This window comes from Oncorhynchus kisutch, linkage group LG5 (genome assembly GCF_002021735.2).
Source record: "Oncorhynchus kisutch isolate 150728-3 linkage group LG5, Okis_V2, whole genome shotgun sequence".
NCBI classification, from domain to species: Eukaryota; Metazoa; Chordata; class Actinopteri; order Salmoniformes; family Salmonidae; genus Oncorhynchus; species Oncorhynchus kisutch.
This window is the reverse complement of record NC_034178.2, coordinates 9,795,319-9,816,432: the sequence shown is the minus strand read 5'-3', so window position 1 is coordinate 9,816,432 and position 21,114 is coordinate 9,795,319. Positions and strand designations below refer to the sequence as shown.

Genomic DNA, 21,114 nt, shown 5'->3' with positions numbered 1-21,114 from the left:
CATGTGCATCCAACCTGCACAGAGATCACCCAAACAACGACGACAAACAACGACGACATATACACCAAAGACAGAGCAACACTATGGATTTAATCCTACCATCTTTTGCTGTCCAAGAATGGGTCTTGGAAAGAACTCCACAAGAAAACATCTTCATAAATAAAATTTTTAAAAGTTGAAAAGACATCTAACCAACACAATAAAGGCCTATGGGGACTATTGGCATTGTTTGGTTGAATAGCCCATCACTATTCTAAATTAATCCGTTAATAATGAAATGTTCAAGTTAAAGGTATGCAGAATTACAGAAGAGAGAACCTCATTTAATATCTATGAACCAACCAAGATGATGGACCCACTTTCAACCCATTTACTCCTTTTCAACCTGTTTACTTCTTGTTAACATGGATTTGACCTTAAAGGGACAATGTGTCTCTTAAAGGGACACAGTTACCCTCATGTCCAACCGTGACAATACTCCCACAGTGGGGTCTGAAATGATTGACTCCCTTGATAAAGATGAGCAAAAATGACTGTATAAAATAAATAATTAAAATACTGAGCTACAGTATATTTTATGCTCAAAATTGTTTGAAAATTATGTTATTTTATACTAATACAATTGGTTTTAAAACAAGTAATATGCATTTTTTCACAAAAAGGTAGGGGTCCCAATAACTCTAATTTCTAGGATAATGGTATTGAGCATTTTTCTAAAATGTTTTAAGAGTTGGAGAGAGATTTTGTGGCCAATTAACCATTTCTTTGTGGATTTTGATATGTGCTTGGGGTTATTGTCTCGCTGGAAGATCCACTTATGGTCAAGTTTCAGCCTCTTAGCAGAGGCAACAAGGTTTCTGGCATAGAATGTCCTGGTCCTGGGTAAAGTTCATGATGCCATTGACCTTAACAAGGGCCCCAGGGCCAGTTTAAGCAAAATAGCCACATAACATCAAAGATCCATCAACATATTTTACAGTAGGTATGGGGTACTTTTCTGCTCATGCATTCTTATTTCCATGTCAAACCCACTACTGGTATGCGTGTCCAAAGAGCTCTATTTTCATTTCATCCAACAAATGTAAAAGTCTGGAGTTGGCGTAATGGCATTATTAATTAAAACAATTAGAGGGTAGATCAGCTTTAATATTGCAGATAGATTTTGGCTTCCATCGATTTAATTGTTTGCATCATTTCCAATCTCCCATATATATTATTTTGTAAAAATATACAGTACCATTCAGAAGTTTGGACACACCTACTCATTCAAGGGTTTTTCTTTATTTTTTTTATTTTCTACACTGTAGAATACTATAAAAACTATGAAATAACACATGGAATCATGTAGTAACCTAAAAAGTGTTAAACAAATAAAAATATTTTTGATTTTAGATTCTATGAGGTAGCCACCCTTTGCCTTGATGACAACTTTACACACTCTTTGCTTTCTCTCAACCAGCTTCAACTCGAATGCTTTTCAATAATCTTGAAGGACTTCCTACAAATGCTGAGCATTGTTGGCTGCTTTTCCTTCACTCTGCAGTCTGACTCATCCCAAACTTTCTCAATTGGGTTGATGTTGGGTGGTTGTGGAGGTCATTTGATGCAGCACTCCATCACTCTCCTTCATGGTCAAATAGCCCTTACACAGCCTGGAGGTGTGTTGGGTCATTGTCCTGTTGAAAAACAAATGATAGTCCCACTAAGCGCAAACCAGATGGGATGGCGTATCGCTGCAGAATGTTTTGGTAGCCCGTGCTGGTTAAGTGTGCCTTGAATTCTAAATAAATCACAGACATTGTCAACAGCAAAGCACCCCCACACCATCACACCTCCATGCTCCATGCTTCACGGTGGGAACCACACATACGGAGATCATTCATTCACCGACTCTACGTCTCACAAAGACACAGCGGTTGGAACCAAAAATCTCACATTTGAACTTATCAGACCAAAGGACAGATGTCCACTGGTCTAATGTCCATTGCTCATGTTTCATGGCCCAAGCATGTCTCTTATTATTATTGGTGTCCTTTAGAAGTGGTTTCTTTGCAGCAATTCGACCCTGAAGTCCTGATTCACGCAGTCTCCTCTGAACATTTGTTGTTGAGATTTGTCTGTTACTTGAACTCTGTGAAGCATTTATTTGGGCTGCAATCTGAGGTGCTGTTAACTCTATTGAACTTATCCTCTCCAGCAGAGGTAACTCTGGGTCTTCCTTTCCTGTGGCGGTCCTCATTAGAGCCAGTTTCATCATAGCTCTTGATGGTTTTTGCGACTGCATTTGAAGAAACTTTCTAAGTTCTTGCCATTTTCCGGATTGACTGACCTTCGTGTCTTAAGGTAATGATGGACTGTCATTTCTCTTTGACTATTTGAGCTGTTCTTGCCATAATATGGACTTGGTCTTTTACCCCTACCTTGTCACAACACAACTGATTGTCTCAAACGCATTAAGAAGAAAATAAATTCCACAAATTAACTTTTAAGATGTCACACCTGTTAATTGAAATGCATTCCAGGTGACTACCTGATGAAGCTGGTAGAGAGAATGCAAATGCATCAAGGCAAAGTGTGGCTACTGTGAAGATTCTCAAATATAACATATATTTGAATTTTAACACTTTTTTGGTTACTACATGATTCCATATGTGTTATTTCATAGTTTTGATGTCTTCACTATTATTCTACAATGTAGTAAATAGTAAAAGAAAAAAACCTTGTATGAGTAGGTGTGTCCAAACTTTTGACTGGTACTGTATGTATATATATTTGTTATATATTTTCCTTTATTATTTTCCCCTTACCCTATATCCCCTTCCCTAATTGGAGTAAACTAATGGACAACAACACTTAGGCTTCGACTTCTAGCTTTTACATACTATATACTGTACATTTTAAGGACACAGTATATTTTACAATAGTTATCTTTCGTTTGTTTTTTGTCCCATCCTTGTTTGTGTTTACCCTTAACCCCCTCATCGATCACTGAAGGTCATTCAGTTTTGATTTCTATTTGCAATATTATTATTATTTAAATGTGCAATGATGTTTCACAAAAGCTCTGAACCTTTCTATTCTCTTAGTTTCTACAGATTGTAAATTAAAGATACATTTTTTTTGCTAAGAGTATTATTATATTATTGATCGATTGACTAGGACTTTTCAAATCACCCAGCAGTGCTAAATGGCATTGGCACTTGGATTCTATTGAAACTGGTGCTTTGGTCAGATCACATGAAAATAGAGGTCTTTGGCCACGCACACCAGTGGTGGGTGTGGCACCAAAATGACAATGTATGAGTCGAAAGGAAACCCATACCTACTGTAAAATATGGTGTTGGGACCACACTGTATATTTAACCATTCACAGTCAGGTAAGTTCATAATATCGTTATGGAAGATTCGTTTTGGAAGTGCGAAGTGTGTGGAATGTGCAGACGGGGAGCGCGGATGCTGTGTGAGATTGGGTGATTTAAGTGCCTTTAATAACCTTTCACAAACACTCAGGAGAGTGATGTAAAGCTCGGCAGCTCTCATCAGAGACCTCATGGCCCAGCCTGGCCCCCATTCATCATCCTGACACTGCCTGACAGCCACGCTGCCTGCCTGGCTACACCCCCTCTTCCCTCTGCCTCCTTAAAACCCCACCCCCTTTTTCTTTCTATATCTTTCTCAGTTTGGCTCTCGTCCTCTCTTTCTTCCCCCCTCTTTCTTTCATTCTCTCCCTTTTTCTCTCTTTCTTTCCTTCTCCCTTGTTCTCTCTCTCACTCCCTTCTTGCTCTCCCTTCTCTCGCTACCTCTCTTTTTCTCTCTCCTGATGGGTAATAGAGATTGCTGCAGGCCTCTCTGACAGGGGGAAAACAGCATTAGATGCTGTGCTGGGGCCGGGCATGGCAGGATCTAAGGAGCCAAACCAGAGAGGGCCAGGTTACACAGCCATATGCCTCATAACTATATAATATCTGTGTTCACACCTTCTCCCCAGCTGCTTGTAACAGCTTGTTACCTGGAGCACTCATGTTATGGGGAGAGAGAGGGATGTTTTTGGTCTTGGACATGCAATTGGAAATAGAAGTACAGACATGTAAGTGTGGAGGCAATATACAGCCATGTAAGTACAGACATGTAAGTGTGAATCAATATATATATATTGATTGATTTCATTTTGATTGATTGCATGCCAGCTGCTACTGCCTGTACATACATACATACATACATACATACATACATACATACATACATACATACATACATACATACATAAACTCAGCAAAAAAAGAAAGGTCCCTTTTTCAGGACCCTGTCTTTCAAAGATAATTCGTAAAAATCCAAATAACTTTACAGATCTTCATTGTAAAGGGTTTAAACACTGTTTCCAAGGCTTATTCAATGAAACATAAACAATTAATGAACATGCACCTGTAGAACGGTCTTTAAGACACTAACAGCTTACAGACGGTAGGCAATTAAGGTCACAGTTATGAAAACTTAGGACACTAAAGAGGCCTTTCCACTGACTCTGAAAAACACCAAAATAAAGATGCACAGGGTCCCTGCTCATCTGTGTGAGCGTGCCTTAGGCATGCTGCAAGGAGGCATGAGGACTGCAGATGTGGCCAGGGCAATAAATTGCAATGTCCGTACCGTGAGACGACAGGATGGACAGCTGATCGTCCTCGCAGTGGCACACCACGTGTAACAACACCTGCACAGGATCGGTACATCCGAACATCACACCTGCGGAACAGGTACAGGATGGCAACAACAACTGCCCGAGTTACACCAGGAACGCACAATCCCTCCATCAGTGCTCAGACTGTCCGCAATAGGCCGAGAGAGGCTGGACTGAGGGCTTGTAGGCCTGTTGTAAGGCAGGTCCTCATCACACATCACAGGCAACAACGTTGGGCACAAACCCACCATCGCTGAACCAGACAGGACTGGCAAAAAGTGCTCTTCACTGACTGACGAGTCGTGGTTTTGTCTCACCAGGGGTGATGGTCGGTTTCACATTTATCATCAAAGCAATGAGCATTACACCGAGGCCTGTACTCTGGAGCGGGATCAATTTGGAGGTGGATGGTCCGTCATGGTCTGGGACGGTGTGTCACAGCATCATCGGACTGAGCTTGTTGTCATTGCAGGCAATCTCGACGCTGTGCGTTACAGGGACGTAACTGTATCTGGTGTATCTGGTGGCCAGTATCAGTATCTGGTGTATCTGGTGGCCAGTATCAGTATCTGGTGTATCTGGTGGCCAGTATCAGAATCTGGTGTATCTGGTGGCCAGTATCAGTATCTGGTGTATCTGGTGGCCAGTATCAGAATCTGGTGTATCTGGTGGCCAGTATCAGAATCTGGTGTATCTGGTGGCCAGTATCAGAATCTGGTGTATCTGGTGGCCAGTATCAGAATCTGGTGTATCTGGTGGCCAGTATCAGTATCTGGTGTATCTGGTGGCCAGTATCAGTATCTGGTGTATCTGGTGGCCAGTATCAGTATCTGGTGTATCTGGTGGCCACACCAGATACGGACTGTTACGTTTGACCCCCCCTTTGTTCAGGGACACATTCCATTTCTGTTAGTCACATGTCTGTGGAACTTGTTCAATTTATGTCTCAGTTGTTGAATCTTGTTATGTTCATACAAATATTTACACATGTTAAGTTTGCTGAAAATTAACGCAGTTGACAGTGAGAGGACGTTTCTTTTTTTGCTAAGTTTACATACATACACAACAGTATACCATTAGTGGTATATGAACAATACATATTTCAGACACACAACAATTGTCCAGAATCCCAGTCAGGGAGAAGAACAGCCATTCTCTCTTTGGCCTCCTTATCGACTGACTGACTCTTGACACCTTTAGAAGTAAGAATGTTTCCAACGTATATTTTCTTTCAGAATCCCAGTTACCCAAGACATTCCCATTGAACTGAAATACCTCAGAGTTGCTAGATGATAACCAATTAGCCACTGACAAGCTCTTTTTCCACCTGAAGTGCCCCTGAGGCGATGTTTTCCTGTGTGTTCCGTTGTAAAGGATACACTTCAACTGGCTCCTTAGGTGCCAGCGGATGGTCAAGGTCTGCACGGAGGTTGGTTTTCAACCCACAGACAAGAGTGGTAATTGTGTTTCACCAAATCAAATTCAATCACAGATAAGAATCCCTCCTGCCGAGATAGAGAGCTCAGTGCTGTTTGGAGAAGAGCAGGACCATGATTGCTGTTCCTCACTGTCACAGGCACTGAATGAAAGGCCAAAATCCAATCACTGATCACAATCAAGTCATACACCCTCTGCTCTGTTCTCATGGTCTCCCACATCCATGCACCTGTAGACTACACTACACTGGCACATACTATAGGGTTTGTTTCCCGGACCCAGATTGAGCCTAGTCTTGGACTAAAAAGCATTTTCGATATGGCACTTTTGATTTTCCAGTAACTTTGCTAGAATGGAGATATGTGTCAGTGTGCAGATTTGAATCACATTTGTTTTTATCACCAACCCTTGAATTACCATTATTAGTCATTGTACCTCAAAAGTGGTATTTTTCAGAAGTCTGAATTTCTCTGTGCTGATTAAGTACATGAAGAATATCTAACCCGCAGTGCCTGTGTTTAGAATGCATTACTGTGAAAAACCAGATTGTTAGCAGAGTGGTTGGAGTTCCTGGGAGGAAAGCCATTTCTAAGAGGCACCTGGCAATGAACACTTAATGATGAGGACTTAGTGCAACCCCGAAGGCGGTCTATACCCCTGATAATATGGTAATACCTCTGTATACTCTCCACCCGGGAAATGTGTGGATGGCTTGGCCCCTTCGGTAGATTGGCTGGAGGAAAATCCAGTTATCCAGAGATTTGTGTTTACCTTTACCACAGATAAAATGCAGCCAGAGAGCACAGGCTCCTTCTAACAATTCCTCAAATTATTTCAAGATTCCTTAGTGCATTTCTGCATAAATATTTCCGTTAAGATATTCTAGTATTTATTGACCAAGGCTGAATTACACAACATACATAATTTTTCTACTGAAGATGTGTTTTGTATTCACTGTGGTTAGATGTATGACAGTATGTGGGAAAATTGCATGATGCGTGATTTCTGTGATTATGCTTTTTATATATATTTATCTCACTGGGGACTTCTCCTATTGTTGTGTTGCCAATTTACTCAAGGTTGGTGGAATGGCTTGGAGGCGTTTTCCATGAAATAAGGCAATGAGTTCAGCAACCAAACACGATTAAAGTGTACATGCCAAAAGTATTTCTCTAAAGTACATAAACAACAGGACCTAGAGGGCTCGAGTGATTCATCCTGAAACTGCAACATTAATGCTGCAATCTGGGATTTATTTCTTAGAAAAATGGCAGCCCCACTCTTGTTGTGGTATATGCTTCAACACACAATGGATTGAAATCTCCATTGAACAGATACCCAGATCCCACATTATTCCTTTAAGTGAGATTCACTGACATTCTCTAAGTGAGATTCTCTGCGCATACCAAAAACAATATAACAATATACAATATATCAATATGCAAAATTATATACAATAGATGTTTGCTCAACAGTATATTTGAGGTTAAGCCATTGGTTAATTTATAGCGAGAATAAGCCGGCCACTGTTTGACTCGTTTCTTTTTTAACAACATGGGCTGCTGACAACATTATAATATGTTGTGTTAAAACAACTACGAAGGAGAATCACTCTCCCTCCCTCTCCCTCTCTCCCTGTAGAGAGGTTGATATCTCACGGCAGATTCCCCCAGACGGACTTATTGGGCCTTAAGCATGGGAGGAGAATGAACAAAGCTCTCAATAAATCAATGCGACACTCAGGAATGGCGGTAGTCAAATTGCTTTGTGGTGTTGCTTCACGCTGAAGTAGATGTACCCTGAGTGTGCAAAACATTTCTATGACATAGACTGACCTCGTGAGTCAACATGGGCCAGCATCCCTGTGGTACACATTCGACACCTTGTAGAGTCCATGCCCCAACGGATTGTGGCTGTTCTGAGGGTAAAAGGGGGTGCAACTCAATATTAGGAAGGTGTTCCTAATTTGTTGTACACTCAGTGTAAATTCAGCATGACAGCCTTTGTTTTTGTTGCTTCTGGATATTCTTAATTGAGAGACCGAGTGACAGATTACTTATATGATATGGTATGGAGAAAGAAGCAATCTGGGAAATCTTTATTGTTGTTTGAATACCAGATTGACCCTTTAAAGTGTGATATTAATGTGCTGCAGTGTGGACTCAGTGTGGGCAGATGACAAAAACACCTCTCATCTAATTTTCCCCTCTCTTGTTTGTCTTGTTGTTGCTGTAGAAAGGGAATCAAGTGGACATGACAACAGGCGGCTGCGGAGGGGGGGTCCAGGTCGGCACCAGAGACGTGTCCTTGGATTCCCTGAACAAGCTGAACAGCAGTGGGCTGGGGCTGTACCCGGAGACAGAGCTACGGCCCAGTAGCGGTGACTGCTCCTGTTCCGCAGGGGAGAGAGAAGAGGACTGCTGCAGCAGGGTTGACAACGAGCCCTCGTCGTCCAGCTACTACTCCAACAAGCCCGGGGCTGAGTGTGTGGGTTCTCTCGGCGATTCGCTCTACGACAGCTTCTCCTCATGCACCAGTCAAGGCTCTAACGATGTGTAGAGTAAGAAAGTGGAGGCCAGGGATGATTCTGTGGAGTCCTCTGCTACTCCCACCAACCGAAGCACTTAGGTCACAAGGAAGGAAGTGATGTCATAGGTGATGTCATAAGATAAGGACGTGAACCCAGACTGTACAGTTTGCATGACCTCTAACCTGGACAATTAAACTATAGGCTACAACCTTACCACCGTTCAAGGTGTGGAAAGCAATATTAGAAATTGTCTTCTAGCGTAATGTATTTTTTCCCGATGGGGGAATGTTTTTTATCATTGCACTGTAAAAAAAATACTGTACAAAGTTTAAGGAATTTAAAAAGTGAAATTCAACTTGAAGACACAACTAGAGTAAATACCACCAAATCAAACCAATCAGTAATATCATCAGGAGCAACTGATGATGCCTAGTAGTGTGAAGCAATACCTTAAGAATCAACAAATGTGCAAAAAACTATTACGGTTGTTGGATGTGGATAGATGGTTTTCTCACTGATCATTATTTCTCAAATTTGAATTGGAACAATGTTTTACTGCCACAGTGTTGTATGTCATAATGGCAGGCCTACACACCACAACTACCATCTTGCAATACACTGCAAGCAATACCATGCAATCATAGTTCCTAAAGCCATTGGCTCAAACGTGTACGATTTCCAGACTGCTGTGGTATCTTGAAAGTTGCATGGTGAACTAGAATGTGACACACATTAGAAGAAGAACAAATAATGTATTTTATTTTTGAAGTGGTGTGATTTATACTTTATATTAAGTGACCTAAATACATGAATATGCACATTTAATTGAACCACCAGTACTGTGGAATCTTAAAGAATAATATCCTGCATATTGAATGTACTGGAGTCAGTATTGACTTTGAGTTGTATTACAGATGAGAAATACATGATCAATACACAATCAATCATTTCTACCAGAAAGTCAAAACTGTCAAGCTGAACTTCAACTGCTGTGTAGTGGCTTAAAGGGATATTTTGGGATATTTGGCAACAAATCCGTTTATCTTCATCCCCAGTCAGATGAACTCATGGAGGCCATTATTATGTCTCTGCATCAAGTATGAAGGAAGTTAGAGTTAGTTGTGTGAGCCAATGCTAACTACCGTTAGCACAATGGCTGGACGTCTATGGTATCTACTAGCATGCTAGCAGTTACCATAGACTTCCAGTCATTATGAGAACATTTAGCAGCGTCCTTCAAACTGCAGGCAGAGACATAAGGGTATCCACGAATTCATCTGACTCTGGGGAAGTAGAAGAAAATCCTGAAGTATCCCGTACCATCACCATTGTACTTGGGTCACTCAGTATTTAATGTAAACAGAACTAAACTAGTGTCTGAATGGTACTTATGAATCAGAAACTTCTGTTGGCTTCAATAACACATTTACGGAGCAAGGTCTATGCTAGTAGCTCAGGGAAAATGCAACGCTTATACCTAGTTACCTTGAAGATAAGGTTACAACTCACCGAAAATGCTGTCATTTTTTAATGGAAAACATTTTTTTTTTTTTTAAGTAAAACCTTCATGAACTCCAGGATAACAGAACTGTTGAAATTGTGTCTCTTGTAGAATCATAAAACACTCCTTTCTTTGTATATTTTGTTTGTGTGTTAAATACTGCAAATAAGTTAATATCAGAATGGAGCATTGCTGACTGGTATATGCAATTTTAAATTTAAATCATTGTGTTACGTTTGCCAATCATTCAACCTTGTCTATATGTCCTCTGATTGAGAACAGCTCAACTTTTCTTGACCGTTTCCTCGTTTTGTGACTTCCTTAGGGTTTGTCGATACAAAATGTTTTATTTTGTCGAATGAAAGCTACAACTGCAACTCTTTATCACTTTATCCAATAACACATTTGAAACGTAATAGGAATACATCATCATGCCAAACGTGCGTAATTTGATTCTGGTGCTAATCAAAACAGATTGTGTACGTTTCATTGTTTGAACAATTTTCCATGAAACTGTTAACAATATGTAAGCAGAGTCTTGCTAAGACCATAATGTGTATTTTTTTCTAGCTGACGAGTATTTATATCCCACTTTTTGTACATGGAACTGTATAGTGTTGTTTAATTGTCCTACTTCACATCTTCTCTGCTTGATTGTTCCTTTGTAAGAGAACCTGTTACCAGCAGTGTTACTTTGGTAATTACGTGTGCAATTTTGGCTGTTACATTAGACTTTTAATTATATATTTTATGTAATCATTTCCAATACAAATAAAATTAAATGATTTCCTATTTTCAATTTGGTGCAGCTTCGGTAACTGTTGGAGGTTGAAGTTTGTGTGTGCGTGTGCGTGCGTGCTGTCATACAGGTGTGCGTTCAATATCATATACTGTAGTCAAACGTAAGGTACTATAGTCACAAGGAACAGTGAGATCTTCACTGATCTTTGCCATTGCGCTCAGAAATGTGTACCTGAAATGTCTGTATGTAGGCTACAGCAGGGAATTGTTAATAATGGCAAGGGAAAGTTTGATCCTCGTCCTGTCTTCAAATGCTTGCCATGAAGCTCATGTCATATTCTTCAACTATAAAACGTGTTAAACGTATAGCCCGTTTTCACCGAGCTTTACTCTCTGAGACAGTCCGTATAAAGCAGGGGGATTTATAACAATTAGTCTCTTGATGGGTAATTATGTGACTATAAATAAAAGTAATTAATTCAGCCACCCTAGAGTGACTTCCAAACATTCTCTCTCGCTCTCTCTCCCACTTCTCTCTCTCTGTCTCTCTCTCTCTCTCTCTCTCTCTCTCTCTCTCTAACACGAAACGTACAAGATCCATAACAGACAGAAGAACTACGAGATGATCTCAACAAATGTATTTAAGGAATAGTAGCCTTTCTAAATCTGTTTAAATGTGCATGGCTGCCAACGGTGCATTCCATGCCCAAAAGCCTATCCAAAGGTGACTTTTTCATATTTGGACGCAATTTAACAGTCACGGATCTGCGCGTGTAGGATATGAGTGATTGATGAATTGCTTCCATATCACGAGCTTTCATCACGTGGTACGTTTTATGATTTATCTTTATCCAATTTCACTGGAATTCTGCAACGTGGTCTCTCGAACCGCAGAGCTCGCCCTCCTTTAGCGCTGCGCATCACATTCCTCACTGCAGAATGTGCTCTAACACTTTGATGCCACGGATCCATCTAAGGGTTTTGCTTTCGTTTTAAGTTCACCTGGTCTGATGTGTTCCTCTAAAGTGTCATTTGGGAGAGGATGTTGCTTCTCATTTATGCAACTTTGCTTGGAATTTTCCTCAAAACAGGTATGCTAAACTTTGGAGACTGCGTAATCTTACATGTGTTGGCTTTCTGCGTTGTATTCGGGTGCTGAGAGTATTTCCTCGTGATGTGTCAACGTTTCCAGCTATTCCAATCTAATTCAAGTTTGGATTATGGTTAAATTATTTTGGGCAGCTTTTTGTTGTCAGATGAAAACAATTACATATTTTTCAGAAGTCCAGGAGAGGTCTAGTAATGCCAACAGGGAGGCGCGCAGGAGGTTACCGTTGCAGATCAAATCATTTCAGTAAATGCATTTATAACTTGGAATAAGAAATTGTGGCACAGATTCTTGAATTTTACATTTCTATAGGCACCTGCGCTCCAGCTACAGAAAATATGTCACCTTAGGTCATAATTACGTCTGTAAAACTATTGCGCATATCACCTGTGCAAAGGCAGATATTTTCAAAATGTGATTTAGAGTTCTATTTTACATATCTTTGATTCAATTTAATGATGTTGTTTAAAAATGTAAATGTTAAATAATAGAGCGTGACATGCTGAAACATTATTCCATATTTAGAGCATCTTTGTGATCTTACAAATGCCCTACATGGTATGCTAATTAGGCTATTAAGTATTCCGATTAATTGCTATTAAACACCATTACAGGTGACGAATGTATTCACTCATTTTATAAAGCAGAGGGACATGTGTAGGCCACTCATTATCAATAGCTAATTAATAGCTCTCTAATTGACAACACAAATGCAATTCAACATTTTATTTTACAGGTGTAGGCATTCCATCAAGCTCAAATGATAAGGAACATGACTGAGCAACAGTTGTCAGCTCTGGTGAATGTAGTAAACTAAATCACAATTTTTTTTAGTGGGTGTCAAATGAGCTGATCTACCACTCCATGAACACCTGTGATGAATATTAATATCACTAAATATGCAGAGAATAACAAAGCTGTCTCTCTTCAGATGACTGTGGAAGGAAAATACACAATTGAAGATAGAGGACGGCAAATAAACTGATTTCTCAATCCACATGGGTCACCTTATAGCAATGATATGCTAATAATGTATACAAATGGTGGTAATGTAGTTGCTAAAAAAAAAGAATCAGGTAAAATGACAATGATAATCCATGTCAATGGAGTCGTCCGCATTGTCATTCCAACATACGTCCACGGATCATATCATCAGAATGATGTGACAATCAGCCGCTGAGAGCTTTTCCGGTCCCTATTCCCACTTGAACCCATTGCACATGGCACATGACACATGGCACATGGCACATGAACAGTAGCGTGTAAGAACTTGATCTCACCAAAAATGCCTCTGGTGTAAATAACATACAAATGTTCTGTCCGTTCTGAGTTGGATGTGCTGCGTTTGGTTAACATACCCACTCCTTAAAACATCATCTTCATTGTTAGCAGAAATGACTTCTAAGTAATTTGATGAGGTTTTTTACCACAGTGAAAAGGGTAATGCGGAACAAAATGAACAGTATAGACAATATGTACATAACTTTATGCTTGCCTAAATGTTCATTATATATAGTGTCAATATCCAGTGGTTTATAGAGGACAAATGCAATACAGTCTAGGATGTGTTTAGGCACTTTAAGAGACTATTGCTCGGTTGATGGATGGGGTTTTGAAGCATTTATCTGGTTTTAACGTAATTACGCTCTGATTTTTTGGGGGGGGGGGATCCTTTTCAAATGAATTTGTGCTTGATGGCGCTGTCAGACTGGGAAATGAATGACTGTCTCCAGTTCAATAATTAGAGCACAGTACTATCTGTCATGGAGAACAAATGACCTGAAACTGTGGCGCTTGAGAAAATGTTGAATTATTGTTTATCATTGCACGGTCATGCATGTTTCGGCTAAACCCCCATTTGCAAACCCTGAATCAGATTGTGCTCTCCATCCGGGAATCCTCTATTAAATTCTTCCGATTTTTCATCCCTGTGAAACAACTTTGCATGAATAGCCAACCATCTGTCATTCTTTGTTAATCTCAATTTCCATTTAATTCCAATCAGTCATGTTAGAATGAATTCATCTCATTTGAAGTCAGTGCTGGAGCAACAGCTTCATTGAGTGTGTGGATAAAGCACTTTGTCTGAAACACTCTGGCTTGATTGTTTCGACCTGTAGTAGTCAGAATGGCAATTATTATTCTAGTGGGTTAAGTTGAGGGGCCATTTTCCCTGCACAGATACAGTATCGCCAGCTTCCACACACAATTGTGTCTGATTAAGTTTAGTTGGCAAGTAAATGAGAGTATGGATTTATATTGTTGAAACTTATTTGTTCATTATTTTCAGTCAAAATCCCTTTATCCTGACTCCAGATCTGTTTGTGCATTAAACAACTCCTCTCTACTGTGTTCCTTTGCTGTCTTGACAAACGTGTATATAGTCAGAGAAGTATGTGTTTTGTGTGACTTGTCAGTGCTTTCTGTGGTGTGGTACAGAAATGTCATCATATTAGCTCAAAGTCCTATTGTCTGATATTTGCAACATGTCCGCATGTGTAAGGATAGCATCAACATCGACTCTCCAACATGAAATGCTCGTTGAGATCATCTTCACATTTGTTATTCATCGAGGAGATCCAGTCTTTTTTTCAGAGTCCACCTCCTTGTCCTCTGATCATTGCAAATAGGTACCAAGTTGACTTTCAAAATGCCAGCAAAGAGACTTTTTCATTTCAAAGATGCATTTGTCTCTCCTCGAGGATACAGTTCCTGGTCTGTGGTAATGGCAATAGATCACAAAAACACTTATTCTTGATTAGTTGGGAGGAAAATATGTTGGGCTGAAAATGCCCTAAATGAACAAGGGATAATACTAATGACTGAACTGCACAAAATAACATTTTCAAATCTTTCAAGTAAGATTTAAGGCCTAATCTTTCAAAAACGTTCAGCGTTTTGATCAAGCCTGCCTGGAGTGCCGGTTGGGCAGAGTTGCTTTGCACTTTTTTTGACCACTCCATTGGTTATGATGTGCCAGGCAAGATCAATCAAGCACAGCTAAACACGCCTGAAAGAATTTGCCTGTAGTCTCTCTTGACCAACATTCATAGACTAATGAGATTACTACAGTATATGCCAGATACTGGTGAACTGTTCTTGTGGGCTTTAATTTTTATTTTATTTTTTAACCCTTGCGGTTCTTCCTGTCTCTCTCTCTCTCTTGTACAGGTTATGCTCTCCAGATCCAATGTTACCAGTGTGAGGAGGTGAAAAACAATGAATGCTCCACGCCGGAGTTCATTGTCAACTGCACGGTCAACGTGCAGGACATGTGTCAGAAAGAGGTACTGGTGAAGAAGGAGGGTAAGAAAACAGAGTCTCCTGGGCAGTCCCATTCCGTTCCTCATTTGTTCTTCATTGGATCGAGATAGTGGGAGAGTAGTCCCTTCTCGCAGATGCTGTATCTCCGCCACAGCAGAGTGTGAGATTTAGTTTGACGAGAGAGACTAGTGAGAGAAAGACAGGAAGTTTGGGGGATCTGTTTCGTGTCAGAAGGGCGTGGGTCGGATTAGAACCCACGTCGAACACAATAGAGATGTGTTCTGCAGCTAGACCACCCCAGGCCACACTGCCTTCTCTGACACCTACCTTGCAATGCAAAACAACCCACACCGGACTGTGACACTTTTAACATGTGACCTAAATAAGGTATATTTTCCTCTTTCGTGTACTTCCTCTCTATCTCTGAATTCAGTGGAACTGACCTATAGGGTCTCCTTGTAACGTAAACAAATGAGATCATAAACTAGGCCTATACGTATGCCCACTAAATCAATTGGGAACTATCAAAGAATCTCCATAGATGAAGAGGCTATTACCATAGTTAATTCATGGTTTATGGCTCATATTCTTTTAATGGGATTTTCCCAAAGGAAGGTTAACCCCCTTGGTTGCTGGTTGCTGTACTCAGTTGATCCATGAATATTTTTTTCCATTATAAACGGGGGTAATATGAGCCCTGAATTCTGATTGTCTGAAAGCTGTGGCATGTCAGACCGTATACCACGGGTATGGCAACACATTTATTTGTACTGCTGTAATTACGTTGGTAACCAGTTTATAATAGCAACAAGACACCTCAGGAGGTTTGTGGTATATGGCCAATATACCACCACAGCTAAGGGCTGTATCCAGGCACTCCACGTTGCATCGTGCTTAAGAACAGCCCTTAGCTGTGGTATATTGGCCATACAGCACACCCCTTCGTGCCTTATTGCTTTAATGAGATAACGCCCTTCAAATACACTAGGCCTATTGTTCCTACCACATCCAGTGTTATTACATGTACAGTATGTCACTTGTGATCAAATGTATGCTTTCATTTACAAGAGTATTAAAAAAATGTACCAAGACCATCATACATGTAGCTAGATTGTCTTTAGAGAGTGTTTTATGCCCAAACTATGTCTCTGAATGTGATGGTGGACACGCTTCATCACTCAAAGGCAATGATCTATGACAATAATGTCATGGACAAATGTACACTATGTGTAATGCTGTGTAATGGTTTGAATAACCTTGAGATAAGGATGCACTTTTGTGTGAAATGCACATGCTTACAGTATATTCACACATCTTTTCCAGTCTCTGCACTCTTTAGAAAGGTCTTCTGAGTCATTTGATTCTAATGCGATGTTGGCAAAGGGATTCTTATGTGCTCCTGTAAGCAGATAAAATGAAAATTCATGCATACTTTTATTCTAACATAAAACCTTCTAGCAATGTTGGGTAATGAATGTGTTCCTTAATTTGATCATTTCATATAATGTCAGCCTGAGACCAGGAGCCTAACTAATTATCTTTATGTGCAGCAACCGCAATTTATCACAAATAATGAATTTGCGAATTACCACAACATTTTCGTGGAAAGAAGTACTTGCATAATGTGTGTATGATATGTGAAGACCTCTGTAACATAATCCTCAAGGAAAGTTGGCTTTTGCACGTGAATTGGTGTCAGCTTCGTCTCTACCCATTCCTCTCCCCAATAAAGGTTTGGGGACTTGGTTTGTTAGACAGTCAGTTCTAAATGTGCATAGTGATGAAGTATGGAACAAAGAAGAGGGTTGATTAAGCTAAAGTTGTATTGTTAGTTATGTCAAACTTAATAGCAGTAATCAGGGGCCGACACAGGCTGAAATTGTCTACTTTTGTCTTGAAGGCTTGTCTGACGTCTTTGAGACAAAACAAGAATATTGTATTGCATTTACAAATTGCCACTTTGTCTGACAGCTCATCTGCCATTATTTCAAGAGAAAGAGGAGTAAATTAGAGCAGTAAAGTTTTGATGGAAGTTTTAATATGACTAGCAGTTCTCTTCCCCCTTTCATCTATTTCCTCTCTACGCTTTAATTACAACTTTTCGTAACACTTTACTTAACGTCGACAGGTATAAGGCATTATGCCACAGTTACAATGCAATGTAAGACATGTCGTGAGCACTTATGAACTTGCGAATGACTGCCTACCGGGGAACAGTGGGTTAAATGCCTTGTTCAGGGCCAGAACGACAGCTCGGTGATTCGATGCAGCAACCTGGCCCAATGCTCTAACCACTAGGCTACAGTACCTGCCGCCCCTTCTCATCATTATGACAGCTCTTTGCAGTCTGTTGACAAATTTCAGCAAAGAACACATTATAAGCATCCATATATGCTTATAACAATTACTAATGCTTATAGATTCAGTGGAGCGTGAGTCACATCTCCAGGGTCACCTTGGATTTGTTTGTGTCCAAAAGCCCAGTGTCTATTTCCTAGGAAGGAGTAGGGAGAAGTGGGAGTTGTTGAGTCCCTGCAAGGTGTTCATTTATCAGGCAGGGAGACGCAGGCTTTCTTACCACCTCCTGTGGTAAGACTTAATGGCACAACAACATTTCCATGAAATCGAAACACTCTTGTTCATGTGCATTCTCTCGCCACCATATAAATCAAAGCATAGTTTTGTTGCAATTGTTCCATAGTTTGAGAGCATTATATTCTGTCGAGGTGACATTCTCAAGGTTTTATTTTTTACAACGGCTCTACAAAGGTTCCAGGCACTTAGAGGATCACCTCCCAGGAATATGAACCATTCCAGTATTGATCAGGATAAAGTTCTGTTAAATTGCAAATAACACTGAATTACAGTATACTGTATGTCTCGAGAATTTCTCACTAGGCTAAGATCCTAAGGCTAATATTTTCAAATCACCACATTTTCTTGATGTGTAATTGTTATTCCTGTATATTTGTGAAAAAAAGGTAGATTAGATCATGCTTTGTCTGATTTTCACAGATATTTGCTTTACGCACAAGAAAATGCACTGAAAGGGTGCGAGACATGGCATAGGCCACACATCCCATAAAACAGACACACATTAATGAAAACAAAACAAAAATGACAGTTGAAGGACTTTTAACCCTCCCTTCCCCAGTGATTGTGCTACCTCAGTTTGCTCCGAGACTTGGCTCAGTTTCACCAACAGTCTCACTACCACACATACCTTGACCTGGACTTCCTGTATAGCTTTGCACTATCCCTGACCGCTTCTCTCTCTCCTTCTTCAGGCATATTTTACCGCAAGTCCTGTGCCTCGTCCGGGGCATGCCTCATATCCTCATCAGGCTACCAGCAGTTCTGCACTGGAAGGATCAACTCTGTGTGCATCTCCTGTTGTAACACACCGCTCTGCAATGGGCCCCGGAAGAAGAACCGCCCGGTCCCGTCGGCCGCCACCTCTTCATTTTCCTCCCTTCTTTTGCTGCTGGTCTCCCTCTCTCTGGCATAGACCTAGAGGTGTCCATTTGTCCCCTCCTCTACCCGAAGATCACACTAGAGTATTATGAGAGTACATAAAGCCTACAGTGTACATAACACTACGTAGTGTATTGGCTACATCAGACTCTAGTGTCGTCTTTGGAGAGGAATCCTATACATAAGAGACTATCACAGGAGGTTGGTGGCACTGGGGCGAACGGGCTCGTGGTAATGACTGGAGCAGAGTAGGTGGAATGGTTTCAAAGACATCAAGCACATGGTTTCTATGGTTTCCAGGTGTTTGATGCCATTCCATTTGCTCCGTTCCGGGCATTATTATGAGCCGTTCTCCCCTCAGCAGCCACCTGTGGACTTTACAGCTTCATCTTTGGATCGGATACTCAAGAGCTTAAGACTCTTTGGAAGGATCCCCTTTTATAATCCTGGTGTTTTGAGTTTTTGAGAACTGAATGCTTTACCATTGCCTCCTTCTTCGTCGTTCATCCCTTGCCCTCCAATCACCCTTTGCTTACTCTGTAGGGTCCCTATTGGGGGCAGTGGCCACTGACCTCATCAACGTCGGTGTTCTCCGGTTTATAGGTAGATCGAACGCGTCAGATCAATAGTTCCGATGATTAGGAGTCAGACGGGATCACAGTCAGTGAGTACTCAGCAGCCGTTTAGCTGTGTGAGAATTGTGTTAACTCATCATAGATCTGAGTGTAGAGATGGCACTGACAGCTGAGGACATTGAGCAGCGAGTTGTAGGGATTGTGGAGATATACATTTGCTACTGGTACAAGTTATTGTTATAGTAAGTACAAAATGCTGGATATCATGTCTTATATCATTTGTAAGTACAGATGTATGATCTTAATTTGACCAGTTTCTCACAGCAGGAAAATATTCCTACAGCAACAAATCCTACAGAAATTTGAATTATTGTGTAGATTATAATTAATGGACATTTTTGTAGGGGTTGATACATTTTTTTGATAGGGCAAACCAAGTCCAAAATTTTAAAGTGGAAATTACAACTTTAGAAGCCTTTACAAACCTTGAATACACTACAAGTTTACTTTTCCTACTGTGCAGGAAATTCCCTGCAAAAACAGGTTGATCAAATTAAGATCCTACATCTGTATATACCCAGTTACTTTGTTGGACTTCAAATATTGCTGAAAGACACAAGGGATTTGTTTTTAAACTTATCCATTTAGACGTTATATAAATCAACATATTCAGTAACCTGTTATTAGCTGTAGTCATTTACAGAATGATAATAATCTGCATCAACATCCGGTTTCAACTTCAAAAACTTTTTAGGTGTCATTAGGGAGGCAGGTAGCCTAGTGGTTAGAGCGTTGGACTAGGAACCTAAAAGGTTGCAAGATCGAATCCCTGAGCTGACAAAGCAAAAATCTGTCGTTCTACCCCTGAACAAGGCAGTTAACCCACTGTGCCTAGGCTGTCATTGAAAATAAGAATTTGTTCTTAACTGACTTGCCTAGAAAAAGTATATTTGAAGTCATTCAACAGTCCTTATAGTTCAGCTTTTTAGTTGTAGAACTTATGCAGTTCAGTTATACATAACTGATAAATTCACATTAAGGACATTTCATTGCAGGGATGCATATTATAAAATGTTCTGTATAGACATGAGATATGTGGCTGTCATTGCGGGAAGGTCGGATATAAGTATTGGTTATTGTAGCTACCTGCTTAAACTGTGTAGAGGTGCTTTTTAGTGTAGTTGCTCCCCTGCCACTATTTATGATGTTAGTATAATGCTCATTCAGCTGCATATGTCCTTTGCAACACGTTGACTCACGGAAGTGGAAACAATTGCAAAACGATCCGCGATCTGGAACGCTCACAACGTACGGCGTGTTGTGGAATGGATCACTTAGCTATCGGGGGAGGGTCAGAGTTGATGGATACATATGCTCAACAATGCATCATGTACAAATACTGCTCCTACTGTTATGTCTTACTGAAATCATATTCTCTCTCTTTCGATGGATGTTTCCTGTCTGATGGATTGCCACTCGAAAGTACCAGAGAGAGCACAAACACAACTGTTTAGGATTGTATAACATGATCCACATAAAACATTGGAGTGAGTGACTGGTTAAAATGTTTCTATTGACCCCTAAATCTGACGTCCCTCAATGGTAATTAGAGTTTATATGACTACTTGTTGACGCGACATTGTGGAGTTAATTTGGGAGGGAACTGTACATACGAAAGTGTAAAGGACAACAGTTGCAGGAGGATATACACGAGGGGATGTTTATTTATGTTGGCTAGTGTTTCTTTCTTGGTTCTTGTGCCATGGGCTTTTGCCAGTCATACTCAGTACTAGCTTAACAGTAGCTTTA

General features: G+C 40.4%; 2 protein-coding genes across 4 annotated transcripts in view; both read left to right on the top strand.

The window, feature by feature from the left end:
• Window positions 1-10,942, top strand: part of LOC109890615 (nck-associated protein 5) — a 176,993-nt gene extending 166,051 nt beyond the window's left edge. For all 3 annotated transcript variants that reach the window (XR_004209943.1, XM_020482563.2, XM_020482565.2), the window contains one exon: window positions 8,348-10,942. Coding sequence is in view for 2 of the 3 variants with exons in the window: in XM_020482563.2 (XP_020338152.2) it covers window positions 8,348-8,671 (324 nt within the window). In the remaining variant the exon portion in view is untranslated. The remainder of the gene's footprint in view (window positions 1-8,347) is intronic.
• A 543-nt stretch (window positions 10,943-11,485) lies between these two features.
• Window positions 11,486-21,114, top strand: LOC109890106 (ly6/PLAUR domain-containing protein 1-like). The gene is made up of 3 exons (XM_020482057.2): window positions 11,486-11,975; window positions 15,164-15,298; window positions 18,544-21,114. The coding sequence occupies exons 1-3, from the start codon at window positions 11,927-11,929 to the stop codon at window positions 18,762-18,764; spliced, it is 405 nt and encodes a 134-aa protein (XP_020337646.1). The 5' UTR covers window positions 11,486-11,926; the 3' UTR covers window positions 18,765-21,114.

Excerpts from the sequence above, each read along its gene's own strand:
- LOC109890106 (XM_020482057.2), top strand. The coding sequence starts at position 11,927 with ATGTTGCTTCTCATTTATGCAACTTTGCTTGGAATTTTCCTCAAAACA. Across the intron at positions 11,976-15,163 it reads TGGAATTTTCCTCAAAACAG|GTTATGCTCTCCAGATCCAA; the intron begins GTATGCTAAACT and ends TCTCTTGTACAG. Across the intron at positions 15,299-18,543 it reads GGTACTGGTGAAGAAGGAGG|GCATATTTTACCGCAAGTCC; the intron begins GTAAGAAAACAG and ends CTCCTTCTTCAG.